This window comes from Rattus rattus, chromosome 1 (assembly GCF_011064425.1).
Source record: "Rattus rattus isolate New Zealand chromosome 1, Rrattus_CSIRO_v1, whole genome shotgun sequence".
In the NCBI taxonomy this organism is placed as follows: Eukaryota; Metazoa; Chordata; class Mammalia; order Rodentia; family Muridae; genus Rattus; species Rattus rattus.
Window position 1 is genome coordinate 174,930,205 of NC_046154.1, and position 22,649 is coordinate 174,952,853.

At 46.0% G+C, this 22,649-nt stretch overlaps 1 protein-coding gene across 1 annotated transcript; it reads left to right on the forward strand.

Moving 5' to 3' along the window:
• Nucleotides 1-21,688: 21,688 nt before the first annotated feature.
• LOC116889990 (NADH dehydrogenase [ubiquinone] 1 alpha subcomplex subunit 13-like) lies at nucleotides 21,689-22,171 on the forward strand. Its single transcript, XM_032890779.1, has one exon. It carries the CDS (start codon nucleotides 21,691-21,693, stop codon nucleotides 22,123-22,125), a length of 435 nt encoding a protein of 144 aa, XP_032746670.1. The 5' UTR covers nucleotides 21,689-21,690; the 3' UTR covers nucleotides 22,126-22,171.
• The last annotated feature ends 478 nt before the right edge of the window (nucleotides 22,172-22,649 follow it).

Genomic DNA, 22,649 nt, shown 5'->3' on the forward strand with positions numbered 1-22,649 from the left:
CTTGGGTACCCCTCCTCCCTTTTATTCATTTTGCTTTGAACATCCTGCCCTTTGATTAAAAGCAATCTATTCGAAATCCCTGTTTTCAAAAATGGCCTTTTCAGCGCTCTTCTAGTTGCATCACTTAGGCACGGCAAGGTTCTTGTCCTCAAGTTTGCTCAGAGTTCGTGGGACTTGCTTGCAACCCACTGCATTCTTCCTGCCAAAATTGCTTGAAATTGAGTAAGTGGAGTTGGGTCTCAGGGGGAAATAATCAGATAAATCAAGAGTATGATGTTTTCTAGAAGATCTAGATTGAAAAATCTTGAGAAACAAGGAGTCAGGGCTGGGAGTAGGTAGACACAGGTTAAGATGTAAGATATAGACGGTGAGGTTTGAGTGAGGAGGGAGACCACACCTCAGGACAGCTGGGGCGGCAGGGGAGCGCATCCTGCTCTAAAAGGAGTCGAGAGTGTGAATCCTGGGGACTGTAATTCACCACCTCTGGAGTGAGTTCTTCTGCCTCCATAGAGGACTGTGTGCATCTGTGTGAGCACGTGCACACACACCCTGGGGAAAGAGGAGGTAAATATTCTTTAGGACTTGAGGACCGTGGACGATGCTAACTAACCATTGGATTGTCTTTATACATGGTTTGTGGAAGGGAATCGTTGAGCTGTGTGAACATGTCCGAATAAAAAGTTGGGCAGGAAAAGGCATGGGAGAAAAACCAGCTGGATAGTCTGTATATTTTTCTCCCAGCGAACATTTTGTCTAGTGAGAGGCACTTTTAAATCTTCCCAAAGAGGCTGGGGTGTCCCTCTCCCTTCTAGACTTGGAGCTCCCAGCTAAGGCAGAAGTCATTCTCACATTAGGAAACGTTCAGTTCTTTACAGTTCTGCTGCCGAAAGGCTGTGGAAAGGTAGATTGACTTACCTCAGAAATAAGTAAAAAATCCTCTGGGAGGGCAACCGTTGGAATATTTCACAGAAAGCAAACATTTCTTCTTCTATTCACAGTGATGTGTCTATGCAAACTTAATAGGAATCTCATTGGTCTGTTCTAGGGTCAAAAGAGTTCTGAAAATTTCACTTGGAATTTCCGGGGCAGAAATGCCACTTGTTTTTAGACTACACTACATTATATATCTCATGCAGAATGGGTTTCTTTTCAAGAATGGATTTTAAAGGGCAGGCAGACCTGCATGTTTCCGCTTGGACTGTCATCACCACGTTCTGAGGCAGTTTGAAATCTTAATGGCTTGACTCCCTCAGATCAAATGGTGTCATACTTAAATCTGACCATACAAAATGTTGGGGGCAAAAAGCAGACGGGTAAACAAACTTATTAATAGCAATGAAATCTACCAGGGAACATAGACACTCTCACACACACACACACCGTCAGTGGGGGTATTAAATTCCTGGGATAAGTTAACATGGATTAAGCAAAACTTTTTATAGTGCAAGTTCTTAGTATCAAATTTTGAAGCACAGCAACATCTAATAATATAATTATAATGATATAATTACCTATATTAACCACTTTTAATAGACTGTAAATAATTCTAAAGGGGCATGTTAAAAAAAACCCGATATGCTTAATGTACAGATATTGGGTATCCATTTGATTCCTAATTTGGGAGGAAAGTCATGCATGCACACTGGAGTCTACTGGTGAGGCCAACTTTTACTATTAGCTTGTCTGTTGTTCACTTGTACTTCTTGTGTACTACGTGTATATGTCTATATGCATGTGTGTGCACATATATGTGGAGGTCAGAGGTCAACATTGGGTGTCATCTTCAGTGGCCATCCATCTTATTTTTTGAGTCAAGATTTCTCATGGAACTTGGAGTTTGCCAATAAGGCTAGATTAGTTGGCCAAGGGAACTCCAGGGTCCCCTGTCTCCACCTTCCTACAGTCCGTAGGTTATCAACATGCTATTGCTCTGTGCCTGTTTCAGTGTGTGTGCTGGAGAACCGAGCGCAGTTCTCATGAGCGTGTGACACATTCTTTACTGACAGAGCCATCTCCCCAGCTTTCTACGGCCCTTCAGTCATGGAGCATTCAACACAACTCTTGACGTCATCAATGATGTCATGAGTATAGTAGGCATTCCCGCTTCAGTCCACAGACATCCCTGTCTGTCCCAAGTATGTCTTTAATGGTTCCTAAAAGTTCTTTGGCTAAAGACTTATGGCTAAAGGTCACATCACCCCGGCAGCGTTGGCAACCTTGTATTTAGTGTATTGAGTAGTTTTCTGTTTCTTCCTGTCTCTTGATGGCTCGTGAAGGGCTTTGATGACCAGGAGAGGTAGAAGAGGTCATCTCACAGTTTGATTGCCGACCTTAGACCTTCCTTGTCCCCAGCGGGGTGGTGGTACCATCATTGACCTTTTTTTGGCCACAGGCCCAGAAGGCCACTTTCCGGGGATAGCGTAGTGAGGAACTGACTCTGATGTTCTGGGAGTTAAGCATGGCAATACGGTAGAGATGGCTGGTTTTAGATGACGCCAGACTCCAGGTAATCACAGAGGACCAGTTTCTATCTGAAACCCAGACTTTGATGTTCGCATGATGTATTAGTTAAAGCCATGGTTAATGGGACAAGAGTAGTTTGGAGAAATCGAGCATCTGCCATTGCTTTGATCTTGTAAACATCAATAACCAGATAAAATGATCAGATTTAGGACTAGTTTTATTTTCTTCCTAGAATTCTTCACTTTGGAATGCTATACAAGGAGTCTTCAAATAACATTTCTAAGATGGCTTCTTAAAATACTGATTATTTTTGATCCTTTATGCGCCTGATCTACTGCCTCCTCCCCCCAATACTCCTGGATAAAGTGAAGACCAAGATTGACATCTGTGAGATGGTGGGCTGGAGGGTGAAAGGCGTGGCTCACACAGCAGCCGAGGACGGCAGTCAGGGTTTCCAACATGACAGTTAGATTCTCGAGTTAAGGCCACACGACTGTTTCTTAGTGTTTCTGTGACCTTGGGTAGTTTCATAAGGTTTTCCTAAGCCCCAATTCCCTCAGCCATAATAGGGGATTGCAATACTACATTGTAGTTATTATATAGAATTATATATTTACCAATTATATAGTATATTTATACTGTCTGTAGTATACTAAAAACATAAAATGTCATGTGTCAATATTAATTGTATATGATTAATTTAAACCTAGTAATGTAACATTTCCCCATTTTAAAATTCTAAATTGAAATGGTGTGGTTAAAATGCCTGTTAAGTGTGTTTAACCCTAGATTTAATCATTTTGTGGTTATTCTGATGATCATTGGAGTTTGCGTTATCATTTGTGGTCTCTCCTAGGGGTAGGCTCGTTGGATTTTGCTTTTGATTTGCTGATTGTTATTGTTTCTGAGACAGTCTCACTGCGTAATTCAGTCTAACTTTGAACTGAATATAGAGATCAGGCTAGCCTCAAACTTGTGGGCAGCCTCCTGTCTCTGCTTTGTAGACACTGAGAGTAGAGGCAAGCATCTTACTACTGAGGTACAGTCTAGCTCTCACTCACAAGTCTCTCCTTGAGTAGACAGACAGCCTAGACTCTGAAAGCTGCACTCGAGAAGCACTTTATGGCCAAGTAAACACAGTAAAGAACATGACGAGGCCTCGGGAGGACACAGGCTCCCTCTTGTAGTCTGAGTTCTTGTAGCCTGTGAAGGTAGAAAAAATGGCCTCTAGGAGAACAAGGGCCAGGAGCTGACCTCAGTAATTTTCTTCACTCTATAGAACACACACTTCTAGCTTGGCAGGCAGGCTGGGCAACCTCCTGCAGCTCTTAGTTGGATTGTCTGCCACTGACTTTCTACCTTCTTTGTGTTGAGACTCCTGCCTCCCCATTCCCCCACCCCCACTAAGTAACACCCGTGCCCTCAGAGCTCCTGAAAGCTGGAAAGCCTAGTCCTGTCTCATGCCAACATCGCTGTCCCAGTTTCACAAAAAGAACAACCGAGTCACTCCTCCATTGTCGCCACACCAAAGTTACCCAGTGAGTCATTCTAAGTCCTAGAACTGGCTCCTAATTCTTGTTCCTGGCATCATGAACAGAGCCGAGTGCCGTCAAAGGCTAAAGAGGATGCTGGCACCGAACCTCTCCAAGGAGAACAACCTTGCACATGACTGAGTCAAAAGCAAGGATTAACTCTCTTGATACTTGCAGCCTAAGGAAGAGAAGAGAAGAGAAAAGAAGAGAGGTGTGAGGTGTCTGTGTGTGTGTGTCTGTGTGTGTCTGTGTGTGTGTGTGTGTGTGTGTGTGTATGATGGTGTGTGACATCATTATCACTAACAAACAAGATTCTTAGCTGTTCTTAAAATGATCCATAAATTCTCTGCTTCCTGCCCTCTTTAATACTCTGTGTGTGTGTGTGTGTGTGTGTGTGTGTGTGTGTGTGAGAGAGAGAGAGAGAGAGAGAGAGAGATAATTACCACAAACAAACAGGATTCTTAGCTGCTTAGCTGCTCTCAAAGTGGTCTGTAAATTTACTACCCTACCCTCCTTAATAATGTGTGTGTGTGTGTGTGTGTGTGTGTGTGTGTGTGTGTGCATGTGTTCGTGTGTACATTGTATACATATATATTGAGACAGAGTCTTACTTGTAGGCCCGGCTGGTGTGTAACTCTCTATGTAGACCAGGTTGGCCTTGAACTCACAGAGATCCGTCTGCTTCTGCCTCTTGAGTCCTGGGATTAAGACTGTGCACAGCTTTACCCAGCAACACTAGGTTTTTAAATGAACGAAAGTATCTTTTTTGTAAGAGAAGCAATGAACTTTATCTGATAACAGAACCAGTTATGTGAATGCGACTCTGAGAGGAAACTAAATATATTTCCTTCTTTTCACAGAAGAATCCTCAAAGTATCTGGCAGAGGGGAGAAAAATGAGCTCACTCTGGCAATAAAATTAGAAACACAGACCATTCCAAACACAAGCTGTCATGCTTAACAAGAGGATACTTCTTATGCTCCATTTTCTGCATGGCTTAGAATTTCCTCACCCCCTGTCTTCCTCCTCTTCCTCCTCCTCCTCCTCTTCTTCTTGTATCTTTCTTTATTTTTCTTTGTATCACACCCGATTCTAAGCATGGATTGTCTCGTTCACATCCAAACCAAGACACTGTAAATCTACCCTTCCACAGTGGCCCTGGAACTAAATGGCTGCAGCCTTAATTTGGAGGAGAGTAAAAATTTCATGTATTAAAGTTGTGATTTTATCCTCTACTTCATAGCTATAGAGAAAAAGGAAGCTTTAGAAAGCAGAACAGGAGTTCTTCCAGAGAACCCAGACGCTTCTGAAAATGATGACCCACACCAAAACTCAGTTACCATGGAGACCTCCTCAGTCACAGTCTCTGGAGGTGGGGACCTCGGAATCCCCGGAATTTCTTATATGGGTTAAAAAAAAACTGGAGTCCACCTACGTACAGACAAATCTCTTTCTGTAGTGGGCAGCAGTTTCCACAGAGGCTCAGGGCTGGTTAAAGGTTGGGACCTGACTGACGAGGGCTCAGCCTTAAATGGCACATCTGTGTGAACCCCTCTCCCCACCGAGGTGCGTGGATGTCTCAATAGAGCTGGGGAATGGGCAGGAGTGTACCCAAGGGCTATATTTGTGCACATGGACACACTGTAGCCATGATTATCTGTACAAGTCCTGCACAAGGTCAAGCCAACTAGACCATTCAACATTTCCTGGACTTATTAACCTAAAACTACATGAAGGTGCTCGGGAGATGTGTAGGATTTGGGGTGGATATGATCAAACAGATATTCTAAAACCAAAATGGAATAGAAGCTGGAGAACCTATGTGCAGACAGTGACCACCGATGATTACCAGGGCTCTCTGAAGCCTTCTGATGCTCATATCGAGAGTGATGCTGAAACACTGTGCGTTTTCCTGAGGGACATCCTCAAACAGCCATGACTCCAGAAAACGTTAGGAGCAATGCCCAGGAAAGGGGAAGCCAATCTGACTCGTCAGTAAACAACAGCGGCATTTTTAAAACTGCAAGTTAAGCCAAGATTATCACTCAGCATCGACGAATCTTTAGAGATCCATGCAGTTTGTCAAATCTTGTAGAAAACTCAGGATTTTTGTGTCTTACTAGGCACAGGCATGTCTAGCCAGCAAGTAGGTAGCAGCCAGAAAACATAAACTTATTCTCACAGCCAACCAAGACATCTCTCAACAAAACAAAACAAACAAAAACCTTTCATAGCAACTCTCGGACAAATGAATATAATATAGTCAAGAATTTTTTAGAGGTAGTAACTGTGATTATAGAAAGTTGGAAGCAACCTCAATGTCCACCAATTTTGGAGTAAATAAAATATAGTAAGATCAGTAATAGATCACCATAAAGCAATTACAAGAAATTATCTAAATCCATACATTAATAATAATGCAAAGAAGGCAGCTGATTTTTTATGGTACTAACTGGCACTTTTCTTTTTTCTTTTTTTCTTTTTTTCTTTTTTTTTTTCTGGGGCTGAGGATCGAACCCAGGACCTTGCGCTTCCTAGGCAAGCGCTCTACCACTGAGCCAAATCCCCAACCCAACTGGCACTTTTCTAATGGCTTTGTGTATGTCAATAGGCAGGAGCTCAAAACAGTATGGAGTATGACTATGTATGTGGTGTAAAAAAATCGTGATACTACATGTGTTTAAAGGCGCAGACTAAACGGTGGTTTATTGGTGCCGCTAGGAGGTAGAAGCCTAAAACTGGGACTCCATAAATGTTCACAACATTCTCTGACAGAGCAGCTTAGGGTGGCTCTGAGGTGACAGTTATAAGAACCGAGACACTGTAGTCTTCTTCTTCCTCAGCATCCTCAAGAGACATAGTAGAGCTCTGAGGATGCTCACAAAAAAACATTTGGCAAGACAAGAAAACACAAACGCAGATCCTGCAGATAAGGGCTTGGGGAAATGGAGCGGGGCAAGCTCGGATTCACGGCGGTGGGAAGGTTTGTAGTATAAGCGAGACTTAAGTCCACAGAGCAGGAGGAGTCCCACTGTCTGGAGCACTCAGCTGTAACTTCCTAGGGAAGGGTGTCAGCATAGGAGGGGGAACCCACAGATGGAGAGGGACACACACATACAGGAGCAGGCCAAGCTCCACAATGAGACTCCCTGAAGCCACAGCCATCCTCTCCTGAGAGGAAGCGGGAAGACATTGGCCTGCCCGACCGGACATCTGGAAGGCTCATCGGGCTAGGGACATGTGGTAAAGCTCTTCTTCTGTTACAAACTATAACCGGAGAGGAAATGACTAACTGACGCGCTTCGACCCCGAGGAGCAGAGAGGAATTATGTGCGGAATGCCAGTTACCAAGGTCTGGGAGCCACAATGTCTTCTGGGAATTCATGGTATCCCAGAGAAAGGGATTTGGGGGCTGTCTGGTCCTCAACTTCAGGTTGGGAAACACAAAGTGTGGAGTAGTGGTGTAAATACGGCAAGTGCCTCTTCTTCCGGTCCCCAGGAAAGAACAGGATTAAGAGAAATAGAATTTGGGCCAGCCCGGGATTCTTCAAGCACATTTTAAGTTTACAGCTCCTCTCGCCGGTTCCTGTGACCTGTAGGATGCAATTTATCTCCAAGGATCTCCGCATTTATTGAGCTCCCTCTCCGTCCACCCCGCCCCCACTCACAAAGACTCCTCATTCTCCCTATTGATCCCCACCCAGCTCTCACTGCTCCCTTTGTCCAGAATGACTTCTGTCTGACCCTGCTTTGCCCTGGAAAAGTCCCACCATCCTCTTAGGGCTCCTCTGCAGGGGCAACTCCCACAGCTCCTCACGATATAGGTCTTCCCCGGGGCCTCTGGGAACAAACTGATAATCAAACAAGATGGATCTGTTCCTTATTGATCAAGGGGACATCATGGGGACGCTGGCTCAGCAGCAGTGTTAGAAAGGACCTGTCCTAATTGTGGGCTTTGGTGCGAAGGTCTGAGGAGAAGCTGGGGCTTTGCTCTACACTGGATGGCACCAGGAATGCAGGTGACCCTGTGCTAAGGGTGTTTTAGGGTTACAGGGATCCCGTTTGTCTTTTGTCTGAGCATAGACAAAATAAATCATGCAGTGGTCTCGCTTTGATCCATTTTATCACGGTGCCCACAAGCAGGTCTGCCTGCATTGGCTGCTCCGTGTGATCGCGGAGGAACAAAATGGCTTGGCTCTGACTATCAGAGCAGCCAACAATGATATTGAGGGCTGGCTGTGATTATTTCCAGATGTGGAAAGTTGGTTTCTCCTTTCTCCGCATCGATAATACAAAACAGTCATCAGACCGTGACATTGTCCATGTTTTCTACGTCACTTAGTGGGCCGTGTGACAGAGCAAGCCAGTACAATTATATCTTGATGTGCATTCCATTTAAGCCCCTGACATTGTCGGACAGCCATGCTGTATGTGTGGGACTCACCCCCACCCCCTCCGGGATGGGCGTCCATTTATTTAGAACAACCGGTGACTCACTCAGGATGACTTTAGAGATGACTATCATGGAATCGCACAGCGGTTTTCACCCAGGAGGTTTTAGTAGTGGGATTCTTTGGATGGGGGTAAGGGAGAAGCCTGTTGGGGTAGAGGAAGAGTTGAATTTGGCAGGTAATTGCAGTGGAGGCCTGACTGGATTGCCCCTGGGAGCTGGGAGCCATCAGAGAGCAAAAGTGCCAACGTGGAGAAAGAGGACCTCAGCCCTGAGAGGAAGACCTGATTGGCACATGCACCACAGGGCCATTTTCTTGTCTGGGTGATACTTTCAACATCTAAAGGACAGGTTTGGAGGTGGTGGGCCCTGTAATGTGTTAGGAACATCCCCTTCCCATCCGGCCTTGGTCTGTGCTCCTCTCAGCACCCAGTAAGTCTCCCCATGCTCTGTTCTCCTTTCTTCCAGTCCCTACCTCTCTCTTACTGACCCCTCCACTTCCTTCTGACTCCTTGCTATTTCTCTGCACACAGAGCACCAGGCATTTCTGTGACTGGACTCACAGTGGACCAGTCAGCTTCTGCCCTTCGGTCACTGATACTTGTTGGCCCTTGACCTGTCAGTCATCATCCATGAATGCGCGCGCGCACACACATTCTCCCTCCTCTTTTTTTTTTTTTTTTTTTTTTTTTTTTTTTTCGAGCTGGGGACCAACCCAGGGCCTTGCGCTTCCTAGGCAAGCGCCTACCACTGAGCCAAATCCCCAACCCAACACACACACACATTCTCTCTCTCTCTCTCTCTCTCTCTCCTCTCCTCTCCCTCCCTCTCTCCCTCCCTGCCTCCCTCTCCTTCTCCCTTCCTCCCTCTCTCTCTCCCTCCCTCTTCCCCTCCTCCCCTCCCTCCCTCCCCTCCCCTCCCCTCCCCTCCCCTCCCCTTCCCTCCCCGTCTTTCTCTCCCTGACACACAGTCTCTCAGTAAGATGATATTTATCACGCCCCGGGCCTTTTTCAGATGCCAAGATTCATTTTCGGAGCACACTTGTGTGGCCGCCGGCTTGTAACTGAACGCCTTTTCCACTGCCTTGGAGTTTCCAAGCTCTTGGGGATGGGGGGTGGGAGTGGGGGGTGGGTCGGGGAGGAGCAAGACTATCCCGGGCTCCAGTCCCATGTTGAGGTGCTCTCAACTTTCTGCCCTCAAGGGTCGAGCCTCCCAAACACGTGTTGGAAGGACTCACAGGCACATTTGACCCCAGCAGCTTCTGCCCTCTCTTCAAACAAAACCTGGTGGGCAAAAGGACATCCATTATGGGGAGGCCAGGTATAGGGTGGAGTGGATGGTTTCGGTCTGACGGAGGCTATCAGAAGAGGAAGGAATTCCACCGTGTGATGAAGGAACGTGTCAGTGTTTGCAAACGAGTCTGAATTCACGCGGAGGCGGCAACCGCAGCCAGTCCCTTCGCAAGACTGGACCCAGGCTGATTTTCTGCATAGGTAGACTTGGGTCAGTTTTCTTTTCTTCTTTGTTTTTTGCTCTTCTGTGAACTTTCCATAAAAGGGCTCGGAGGCAGCCATTCCACATTTAGAGCTCTGGCTTGAAATATTCCTCCCTGTGAGAGCTGACACGCTGGGTTTAAATCCATACTGCAGTGTGAATACTGCAAAGTCCGTTCCTTTTGAAAGCAATTTAATTAAATAGGGAATGTGTGGGGGGGGGGGGGGTGGGGGGTGGGGAGAGAAGGGGACTGGATGGTCAGAGGGAATTAGGAGGCGAGACAAAGAGAGGGTGCCAGTGGTTTTTATAAGGACATAGTGTCTCAGGGCTGGCACCAATTTCTTTCCAGAACGCAATCGATCAGGTTAACTTCAAATCTCTCTACTCCACATTGTCCACACCGTTTCTACCACACAGCTTGGTTCTCCCAGCTGGGTACATGAGTCCATCGCTGGTGGGTAAAGTGAAAACAAAACAAAACAAACAAACAAACAAACAAACAAACAAAAACGGGTCCATTACTCAGACCACAACAATCCACCAGAATCCACTCTATCACAGGTCACTCCAAACCCAAGTGAAAGTGGTCTCCGCTAACATACAGCAAACAGCTCTTGCAAGAGTTCTATCTGGCTAAGTACTCCTCTACCACAGTTTTCTTCCCTTCCTTCCTTCCTTCCTTCCTTCCCTCCTTCTTTCCTTCCTTCCTTCCTTCCCTCCTTCTTTCCTTCCTTCCTTCCTTCCCTCCTTTCCTTATTTTATACTTTTAATCCCCTCTCCTAGGTATGTGTGTGCGTGTGTGTGCGTGTGTGTGCGTGCGTGTGTGTGTGTGTGTGTGTGTGTGTGTGTACATGCATGTTGGTATGTATGAGGCACTTGCTTGCCATGGCACATGAGAGGAAGTCAGAAGATACTCTTGGGTGTCAAGCTGCCAAGTTCAACCTTCTTGAAGATAATCTGTTGTTGTCTGCCCCTGTGTACACCAGGCTGGACCAGCTGGTTCAAGAGCATCAGGGGGTTCTCCTACGTCTGTCTCCTGTCTTGCAGTAGTACATCCTACAGATATTTGCCACACTGGTGGTTTTACACGGCTTCTGGGGACCCAGCTCAGGGCTCAGATGTAGACAGCAAACCACACCCATGAAGCCATAGCCTCAGCCCCCACTTTATAGTTTAAAAACCTTTAAAGTTTAGCATACAGCGTAATGGGTTTAACCATGGTATGTTCATACATATGCAGTAACTAACATATTTTGGTTTCACTCATCCCCATCTCCCAGGCTCCTCCCGTGCTCCCTCTCCACTCCGAGAGGTCCTCTTCCTCCACACAGTCAGCCCTCGCTCTCCTTTCCAGTTTCATGTGTTCCATGACCACCTCTACTTCCGGCCTCCCCCACCATCTCTTCCTCCTTGCTTGGGATCAATTTCCTGGTTTTGTTACTAAACTAGGAAATATGAGTTACCAAACCGATATGTCTGTTACATGCATATAAACACAGACACACAGACACACAGACACACAGACACAGACACACACAGACACAGACACACACAGACACACACACACACACACACACACACACACACACACACACACACACACAATTTTAAATCTAGCTTCCACCTTTGGACAAAAACACAATGTTAGCCTTCCTGTGTCTACCAAGCCAGCATTCTCTGAGGGTAATTGGTAGGACAATTTGATGTAGGTCTGAGGGTTCAATGATCCCTGTTCGTGTCACCAAGCGAAGGCTCATGTGACACGCTCTCCACAGAATATCTTGTCTACACAGGGAGCTCCTAGGTCCACAGAGGAGTTACTGAGGTTCGGCACATTAGTGAGTCACATGGGAGTCACGAAACCATCTGAGCGTGTTTGCCTGTGCCTGCCAGCAGGCTGTATTCACTTGGCAATGACATTCTCTTTCTACTTGGCCCAGATGTACAACTTCCTGTGGAGGAGGGAAAGGCTGGAAGTAAGGCTTCCTCTGCCATCGGCCCTCCGCTCTGGGGAAAAGAGGGGGGCGGGTGAGTTCAAGGCCACTGCGTCTGGACAGTCCGAGGGAGTGAAGACATTCCTCAAGCTCTTCCCTTTTTGATAAAGGAGCGAGTGGCGTTCTGATTCAATGGGGACAGCCTTGTCACCAAGTGGTTCAGTGGTAGGAAAATATACTCTGTAAACTGGGGTAATCACGCCCACACGGAGATAAGAATTAATGTGAGAAGCTATCAGAAATCTCTAATGATACACGGGCACCAAGCAATCACTTGGGTATTATGTTTTTTGTTTTTTTTTTTCTTTTATGGCTTTCTCGGTGTATGGCTGGCATTTTACATTGAGGTCTGCCATCTGTTTTGAGTAAGTTGTTTGTGTAAGGTGTAAGGTCTTCATTTAGATTTTTCTTTCTTCTGTATGCCATTTGGTGACAAGGCATACCCAGTGTGTGTGCTTCCTTATCAATGATCAGATGAATGTTTATGTTTGTGTGGATCAGGTTCGGGGTGTTCTGTTGTACTTCAGAGACCATTTATCTATCAGCAGATTCAGTCTGGGCCAGCAGATTCAGTCAGTGGTTGGCCACTGCATGGTGGTTCTCAAAAAGACATCTTTTTTTTTTTTTTTAAGATTTATTTAAATTTATTTATTTTATGAGTACACCATTGCTGTCTTTGTCTTCAGACACACCAGAAGAGGGCATCAGATCCCATTACAGATGGTTGTGAGCCACCATGTGGTTGCTGGGATTTGAACTCAGGACCTCTGGTTTGAGAGGTAGCTACCAATGGTCACAGGCTTCTTTGGTAGCATGGATGCTCTTCCAACTGTGAGACAATCAGGGCTGTGGGCTATGGAGAGAGAAGTCATGCAGGCCAAGGAATCCCAAGGGGTGGTAAGCTTGGTGTCCATCTTTACAGAGAGGACAGAGCTTGGTTGCAAATGCTTCTTGGTCAACCTCTGATCTCTCTGACTTCAAAGACCTAGTATGGCTTCGGGCAACACGAGCTTTATAGCTTCATAGTGTATTATAATGTGTGTTTCCTACTTATTCTTGGGAGTTAATGTTTACTGCTCACTGTGGGTGTGTCTCATAATCGTCCATTCTAATCACAGTTGACATTTATTCTTTGTGCTTTAGCAAGTAATTTCTCAAAGCTCCTCACCGGAAATGTCACTGAGAGAGACAGTCGGAGATACTGTTCTGTAATGGAGATACTGTTCTGAAGCTCTCTGTGTTTAACTATAAATAAATAAATAAATAAATAAATAAATAAATAAATAAATAAATAAATAAAAAACCATGTTTACTTTGAGTGCTACTACTGTGCATTTACAAGTCTCTTGTTCCCTGGCTTGCAGTGTTCTGTCATGAGTTCTCAGGTGGAGAACCACTTTACAGCTGGAGAAACAGAGGCTTAGAGGTATCTCCTGAAGCCTCCAGAGAGGGGCCAGCTTCTAGGTCTGTCAAATTTATTTTACTTAAAATGAAGGTAGAAGCTGAGTGTTGGTCGTATACACCCTTTAATCCCAGCACTTAGGACGCACAGGCAGGCAGATCTCTGTGAGTATGGGGCCAGCCTGATCTACAGAGCAAATTCGAGGACAACCAAGGCCACTCAGAGAAACCCAGTCTCGAAAAACCAACCAAACAAACAAATAAAAAATAAAATAAACGAAATAAAATAAAGGCAGAAAGGGTAGCAGAAGTTGGGTTGGGCAGCTGGGAGGTTTAGAAGCCGCTCTTCTCTTCTGTCTTTCGAAATGCTCACCTGCAGAAATGAAATGAGGAGTATGATGCACTCATCCCTCTCCACCAGACAGAGAATAGCATCGCACTCATCAAGCTGCACCTCGAGGGTGCTTCCATTGCCTGAAGACAGACGCCCTAGCTTCTCCTTGAGGTTGGGTGTCCAGTCAGACTGTGAATCCGAGAAACACTACAGTCAAGTTGGCTGACACAAGCCAGCAAGACTTCGTGAGCTGTTTGTTACCCAGGAAAGCCTCTCTTCAACAAGATTTCTTTCCTTTCCCTTTTGACCTTGGACCGCCTGTAAGGGGAGGTGTCATCCATTTGTAATTTTCCAGTTTCTAACAAAATGACTTTTCCTTATCTGTTGTTGATTGACATGTGGAGACCTGCAGGGTTTACAGAAGCAGGGCCCACAGAAGGGTAAGCGTAAGCTATGCATGTGTGTGTGTGGCACAGAGCATCCCACACCTAGGTATGAATTTGAGAAAATGGAAAACTCATGTTTGTGCAAAATGTGTATGTTGTTTATACTAGACAAAAGGAAGAGCCCAGAAGCCCAGTGACTGAGCACTGGAAAACAAAATGTAGTAGAGAAATGTAAGGGAATATTATTTAGCCATGAAAAGGGGAATATTATTTAGCCATGAAAAGACAAGGTAGAGATACCTTGCTAGAAATCATATGATCCCTGAAAACATTGTGCTAAGTGAAAGTAACCAAAGTCAAAAGGCTGTGTTTTAAAATATGAAGCCATTTATATGACGTGATCGGGTCAGGTAAATCTACAGATACAGAAAGCAAATTCATGGTTTCCAGGGGCTTACGGGACAGTAAGAAAGAGGAGTGGCCACTAGTGAGTATGGATTTTCTTTTGGGGATCATGGAATGTTCTAGAACTAGGTAATAGTGATGGTTTTACAACCTCATAAATATACTAAAACCATTGAACTTTGTACTTTAAAATGGGTAAACTTTATAGCATGTAAACAGGCTTAATCTGGCTCCCCTAGGTCTACTTTTTTTTTTTTTTTATCAAATCAGCTAAGCAGAATGTTCCTAACTTTGGTGGTGGGGGGGAGGGAACTGGGGGGAGGGGAAATGAGGAAGGACCCAGAGCTTCACTCGTATCCCTAAGGGCTCAGTGCTCAGTTCTCAGCTTTGTCCTGTAAAATTCTTTGTAGGTTCTGAGTGACAAGAATTCTGAGCAGGACACAGGGGACACGGGGACTGTAATCCTCTACTTCCTTCATCCCAGATAAACTGTCTCCATCCTGTCTTCCCTTTGAAATATCTCACTTGTGTGTACTTTCCATTTTCTTTTGAGAAATAAAGCGTTAATGGTTAGTAATACATCAGAAGGAGTTGGAAGGAAGCCTTACCATTTGAATTCTACAAGCCAAGTACTTTTGACTTGCCCGGTTCAGTTCAGTTTAGTTCAGTTTGCTCCAAGCAGCTCAGCTAGCCTGACCTTGTGACAGGCATCTGGTGCCAATTCATTGATTTTTAGCGACATTACTTTCTTCAGATGCTATTAGTTCATTCGTTTCTTGAATAACTATTTTCTGAGTCTCTTACCCTAACGTACCTGGCTCTGTTCTAAGGGTCGGGGGATAACATAGTGAAGAAGACGTAGTGTTTTTCTCAGAGGGCGTAACTGGGTCAAGCATTTTGCCAAAGCTCAGAGGAAGTAACTGAATACAGGAGGAAGAGAGGCTAAGAGAGACTGTGAGCTAATAGGAAAGTTGGTGGTAACCAATGAGGAGAACAGGACAGGTTCAAGGGCACAGCAGCCATTTTTGGCTCTCAGAAGCCATTTTAAACCCCAACCCCGGAGACCACAAGGAGAATGCAAGGATGGCTGGAGCACGGGGAAGGCTGAGAGCCTGAGAGTGAGGAATGAGGAGCATGGAGCACAGGGAAGGTCTGAGCAGGAAGGGTTTGTTTTCCTTCTCCAAGGCTGCCTACAGACTGGGTGGACGGGATGACAGAATGAGACAAGAAATCTGAGCTGGCGATACCAATGGGGTTATTTCTGCTAAGATTTTTGGCTAACAGAAAGCTAGGCTTCCCTGCATCTTTATATGGTCTCTTCTTTGTCTCTGCGAGACTATGTCCAGACTCTTCTTCTCATGCGGACATTGCAATTCAACCTACTAAAACGCTGGCAATCCCTGAGTGTGAGTTAGGTTTTGTAGGATTTTCCTGGGGCGAGGCATTTTATCTAAAAGTAACTTATCAATAAGTGGAAGGTTTTGTGCTTATAGATCTGATTACTATGTGGGGGAGAGAGTCTGGCAAACAGATCTGAGACCCTCTAAGCCCTAGACAGAGGCAACACTCTCTCTCAGTTCAGAATTCAATATATTATTCTTCATTTTCATTGAGGCTGGTTTCCAACAGTTTATGCAAAAAGACACCAGGGTGTCTAAAAGAGCATGCTTCACTACTCCAAACAAAATCAGAAAAGCATAAAAGTCAACCACAGACTCCCATTCTGCAAGGCCTTTTGTCTACTTATACTACAAAGCTCTACTATGGACCAGGACTAGGCTGACGGTAAGTAGCCACCTATGGCTTCTCACATGATCACCCGTGGGCACCATGGCTCGTTGTCAGGAGAAATTTCTGCAGGTTGGTGATTTTCTGTCTTCATCAGGGAGTTCTGGTTTCCCAACTGAGCCAAAATCACCAGCCATAAACCAAGGAGAAAATTAGAGCTGAGCAAAGTCTACTTTTCTTTGCTAATAAGCAAAAGCTCAAACTGGAAGGACAAATCTTATTTTGTAAACACGGGAGAGCTGTTCAGCGAGTGCCAAGCACAACCTTGGCAAACTTAATGGATGTGGTCTCCTGGGATGGGGTTTTAAATGGCTTCCGAGGGCCAGAAACGTCTGTTTATTGTGCAAAGGTGGCCGGTGTCAGAGCCAGGTTGTAAAAACTATTTTCAACAGCTGAATGCCATTTCCTCGCCGTGATCTACCTGCTTCAACTGTAACACCGTTGAGAGAGAGAGAGAGAGAGAGAGAGAGAGAGAGAGAGAGAGAGAGAGAGAGAGAGACTCTTGTCTTCTTCCCCCCAGAGACATCTACAGAATAAGCACCGGAGTCACCAATAGTCCACAAACAGAAGGCGCCGGTCCTATGACTCGATGTTCTTGCAGATAAATTCCCAGTGAATCTCTCTCTCTTCTCTCTCATTTGCAAAAGTTCTTTTTCTTCGTTACTTTGGCTGCCTTGTCCTGAGGCAGGGTTTTGTACCCAGATGGGATCTGTATTTAGGGCTTCCATTAGCTCTTGCACTTAAATATACTGCTTCCTAATTTCAGCAAGAGTGATCTATGAGAGTGGCCTGCTGTTTATGTAGTTGCTATACAATTAGGTCATCATTCCGTATCCCACCCAATAAGGTTAAAAAGAAATCACAGCCACTCATCGATAAGTGGGGGATGCGGTTGTGGTGGTGATTACTGGCTCTCGAGTCACAGCTCAGCCTTGGTTCTGGCTTTCTTGATGCTCCTTTTAGACAGGGTTAGAGACCAGTTTAGATCTTTGGTTTTGGTTTGTGGACGTTCAGCTGCTCAGCTAAACTCGCAAATAGGAGATTGAGGAATGGAATTGAGCCCAGTTCATCATCTTGGGCTGAAATGCTCCATTTTACCAAAGTCATTTTTCTCTCCACAGTAACAAAGAAGCCATTGATGCTCCAGCAGAGTCAAAGTGCAATTATAAGCTGATTTCTGAGTTTTTAGAAGATGATTGTGTGCTCCTGTAACTGAGTGCCCCAAGCACTCAAGAGGCTGAGGCAGGAGGATCTTGAGTTTGAGGCCAGTCTGGACTCCGGAGCAAGACTTTATTTAAACAAAGCAGAAGCACAAAACAAAACAAATCAGGAATGTGAGGGGCGGCGGGGGAGACGACGGAAGAAATAGAATGTTAGGTAGCTTAGGGCTAGGGCTGTCTAGTTTTGTGTGGGATGATGTCATAGGTGAGGCAGGTACAAGATAGAAGGAGGCCTGTCATTGGAGGAGAAGGAAGGATGGGCGGGAGAAAAGTTTGAAGGAAGGGGAGGAGACTGGAATGGGAAGGAGGAAGAGACAGGAGGGAGAGGGAGAGAAGCCATGGCAGGTGATGTTAAGATTCTGGTCTGTGTATTTACAGGTTGTTATTAATGTTCCTAAGGGATAGATGGTACTGGGCTTTGTATGTTTAGGTGGGCAATTATATCTTATCAATTGGGTCAAAGATTATTGTGTTGTGTGTGTGTGTTTTTTAAAGATCTATTTATTATATACAGTGTTCTGCATATATACAGAAGAGGGCAGCAGATCTCACTATAGATGGTTGTGAGCCATCGTGTGGTTGCTGAGAACTGAACTCAGGACCTCTGGGAGAGCAATCGCTGCTCTCAACCTCTGAGCCATTTCTCTAGCCCTTATGTGTTCTTTTACGTGATGGTTTGAGTGTAGGAAAGTGTGCGGTGGCTGGAGACACTGGGCCACCGCCACGGAGTTGGGATGTGTTTCCCCTAAGATATCTAGCAGATATCTTGGGACACTGTGGTGCCGGATCTAGTGGGGATAAAAGACAACCATACTTTTTTATTTTTTACATTTTCACAGCAACAATTTTGTACTAGGCCATGGGTTTAAATCCCAACACCAGACAAGCATGCCCCACGCCTGTAAAACCAGCACTTAAGACCTAGAGACAGGAAGACCGATTCAACGTTATCCTTAGCTACATAGAGAGCTTAAGACTATCCCGGGCTATGGGAGGCTTTGTGTCAATAAAAAACAAAAGCTAAAAAATTAAAAAAATAAAACTAAAAAAGGCAGCTTGGTGCATAGATTGAAGAAAGCAGCACTCTGTTTGTCCTCACCGTTTCTCAAAGATGTGTGGTCAGTCTAGGCTTTGAGGGATGATTATAAAGATAAGAACTCCCACTGACTCCTGCTAGACAGATGACGTAGCAGTTTCCCTTTCCTGCCAAGGGGCTGAGCTACTCTCTCCTTGTCCTCTGCAGACTCCCTCCCCAGCCCACAGTATAGTTGAGGCTTGGTCTTTTGTAATGATAAATACTGGCCCCCAAGATCTGGTCCACCTCACACACACACACACACACATACACACACACACAGAGATCTTAAGGAGGAGGAGATCCTCATGTACATGATGCTATATAACCTTGTCCCCCAAGCTATCCCTGATTGGTCAATAAAAATGCCTACAGTTTGTAGCTGGGCAGAAGAGAGGTAGGCCGGGCTTCAGTACTGGGGATTGGGGTCTGAGAGAGAGACCATAAGAGACAAGAGGAAGAAGGTAGATTCCATGGGGTGAGTGGATTGTGAACGCCTAGCCACGAGGGTCAGCCTGTTGGAGTAGGAGTGGCTTAGGTAGAGCATGGCAAGCAAAGTCTCGGGGTTACTAGCGGAGAAGATAAAATAGCATAGAGGGTTGATATCTGCCTAGCTCTGGTGCTTTAAGGCTTATTATAAATCTAAAGGTTTTGTGTCTTTTATTTGGGAATAAGTGATCTAAGGTGGGGTAGAAACCCTTAAATAATACCACCACACAGTAGCGTGGCATTGAATCCTTGGATGGAGGCCTGGGTCTGGACTTTGGGGTTCTAATAGAACATGTGGAAGAACTTTCTAGATACAGATCCTTTAACAAAATAAGCAATCAGAAGTTACAAATGCTAGGTAAGGTTTGTGGACACAGGAAACAAGAGGGAGTGTGTATGTGTAAAATGTGACTTGACATTCAGGGCTGATGTTAATCTTAACCAGCTATCTGGATCCAGTAGGAATATTTACCTTGTAGATGGTCGCATGCAGAAAAACATCAGAGGTTCAGTTGAGTTGTGTCCACATCAGAAACTGGAACAGGGTGCCACATGCTTTGGGGTCACCGTGGGAGGCCAGACACAGGTGTCACCATTTGCTTTTTCACCTCATTAACGGAGGCAGGATATTTGCTGTCATGTCAGAGGACCCCTGGCTGGAGACTGTGGTGGAGAGAGAGTTACCACAAGACCAACTTAAACTCAGACCCTGCTGTGTTCAAGGTCGTTGTTGTCTACTCACAGCTGGACCATGGGCCCTGCAGTCTGCCCTCCTGCCTCTCGCTTTCTCCCTCCCAGTTGTCTCCTTGACCTTTCTACTTAACACTGCAGTTGAGTATTGACATTTACCTCAGGTTGTGTCTTACAGTACCGGCGTAGTCTCGCTTTACTCACGTGTCCTGGACAGTTTGGTCCATTTCTTTGGGCTCGGCTGCCTATTTTGTTGCTGATGTCTTTAAGATAAAACTGGCAACCTTGAACCCAGATCTTCCAGGCTCAGCTCCAAGAATCCAGGGCCCTTTGCTTCATGTAACCCTTTCCAGAGCTCAACACAGAAACGCCATCGATCCTCTCTGGCTTAGACACTGGAGGCGCACCATGGATCAGCACTTGACCTAGGCTGAACGGTTCTCGGAGCTGGGGTTTGAATGCAGGCTGTGTAACCAGATACCGTACCTGCAGCCGTTCCATAACCGGCTACTGAGCGAGTGCGCAAGTCAGAAGCAGAGCATCATCTTGAATGCTGCCTTCTCCCCTGTCTCCAGTGTCCAATCCGATGCCCCGCCTTTGTCTCCTGAGTGACAGTACCCCTTTCCTTTTCCTTCTGTCTTCTCTTTACCTAATTTATCCAAGATATCCATCTGGCTTGAGGGGTCTCCATGATGAGGTCTTGAGAAGGACTTTGGTGCCTTGGCTGTGTACATTGTGTTTATTGTGTACCCGGTTCCATTCCAAGCCTTTGAAGGTATATTAACTTGTTTTGTTTTGCAACAAGCTTCTGAAGTATGCGCAATGACCATTATTTCATTAGCAGACACAGCACAGAGTCGTAGATCCATCAGGAAAATTGATGCCACTCTACTAGTTCAGAGAAAATGTGTGTGTGTGTGTGTGTGTGTGTGTGTGTGTGTGTGTGAGAGAGGGAGAGAGAGAGAGAGAGAGAGAACATGGATGTGTGTGTTTGAGAGAGAGAGAGAGAGTGGGGAGAGAGAGAGAGAGAGAGAGAGAGAGAGAGAGAGAGAGAGACAGATAGACAGACAGAGACAGAGAGACAGGGAGAGACAGAACATGGATGTGTGTGTGTGTGTGTGTGTGTGTGTGTGTGTGTGTGTGTGGTGTTGTGTGCTCATGCACACATGAATGCAGGTGCCCATGGTAGTCAGATCCCCTGAAGCCGAAGTTATAGGCAGATGAAAGCAATCCAATGTGGGTGCTGGGAACTGAACTCAGAATCTCTAGGAGCGGAATGTGCTCTGAATTGCTGAGCCATCTCTCCAGCCTTAATGCCTGGCTTCTTAAAAATGTGGGTTCTGTGGCCTGACCTCAGATCCTTCAGACCCTCATACTTGCAAGACAAGGTCTCTACAGCTGGAGTTATCTCCCCAGCCCCCACAAAGGAAACTTAATAATTGGGGCCCAATTATACCAGTGTAAGGGACAGACTGAGCAAAGAGTGAATGCAAAGCAATCCAGGGACTGGCATCCGTTGAAGTCATCACCACAGTTTGGAGAGGCAGAGGTGTTGATGCCACCTGAGCTGAGACACTGAGGCTAACACAGAGACTGGAGCCTAGAGGAGACAAGTCCCCTCCAGAGTTACTGAGACATCCTAACATTTTCTTCTTTAAAGCCACCAAGATCACCACTGTCTCCCATTGCATGAACTCACTGCACACGCAAGGGCAAGGAGACCAGGGATTGGAGTCTGCAGAGATGGGAGGGAAGAGTGGAGAATGATTTCAAAATAAACAAGCTGAACACTGACCCAGATGAGTTGATTTTCCCAAGGTCACAGAATTTTGAATGACGGGGTCAAATGGTTCGAGTCAGGCTTTAGCTCCCCTTTCTGAGAATCCAGGGCAAGTCACCAGAGCACTGTCCTCAGGAGCGTAATGGCAGTGAGAGTAGCATCCATTAAAAATTGTATGGAACTGACAGTATGGCGGCGTCGAAGGTGAAGCAGGACATGCCCCCACCAGGGGGCTACGGCCCCATCGACTACAAGCGGAACCTGCCCCGCCGGGGACTGTCGGGATACAGCATGTTTGCTTTGGACATCGGGGCCTTGATCTTTGGCTATTGGAGAATAATGAGGTGGAACCGGGAGCGTAGGCGCCTGCTGATCGAGGACCTGGAGGCCAGGATCGCCCTCATGCCACTCCTCCAGGCAGAAAAGGGCCGCAGGACCCTGCAGATTCTTCGGGAGAACCTGGAGGAGGAGGCCATCATCATGAAAGATGTGCCCAACTGGAAGGTAGGGGAGTCTATGTTCCATACCACACGATGGGTGCCACCCCTCATCGGCGAGCTTTATGGGTTACGCACCAAGGAGGAGATGGAGAGCGCCAACTTCGGCTTCACCGGGTACACTTAGGGCCTGAGCCGACGTGCATAATAAAGAATAGTCAAATAAAAAAAAATTGTATGGAAAAGGTCAAACAAGTCCAAACAGAACCTAGACTATCACACACACAGCAAATTTGGGTGGCGTTATTGCAGAGGTAGGAGTGTAGGAGAAGGCGTGATCTCAGCATGGAAGCCGTGACCACTGCTGAATTCACTCCTATAGAGTGGAACCCCCAAGAGTCTGAATTACCCAGGCTGCACAGCGAAAAGAGGAGTGGTGCTCGATGAACCCTGGGGCCAGCGTGCCTGCTGCTGTTGAGTTTCCTGTTCAGTCCCAGCTCTGGGACACTCATGCAGCCAACTGTAGTTTCTCAGGGGACATGACCCAGACCTTTTTGCCTTTGATTCCATACCAGTCGCTTGGCATGTGATGCCCGGAGGGTGCTCATTGCATATTCTGCTTTGTGAATTATTAAACGGCCTGAAGAGCTGCAAGCGACTGTGGGCGCTGGCTTCCCCAGGCTGTCTCAGAATTTTCAGGTTGGCAGTGAG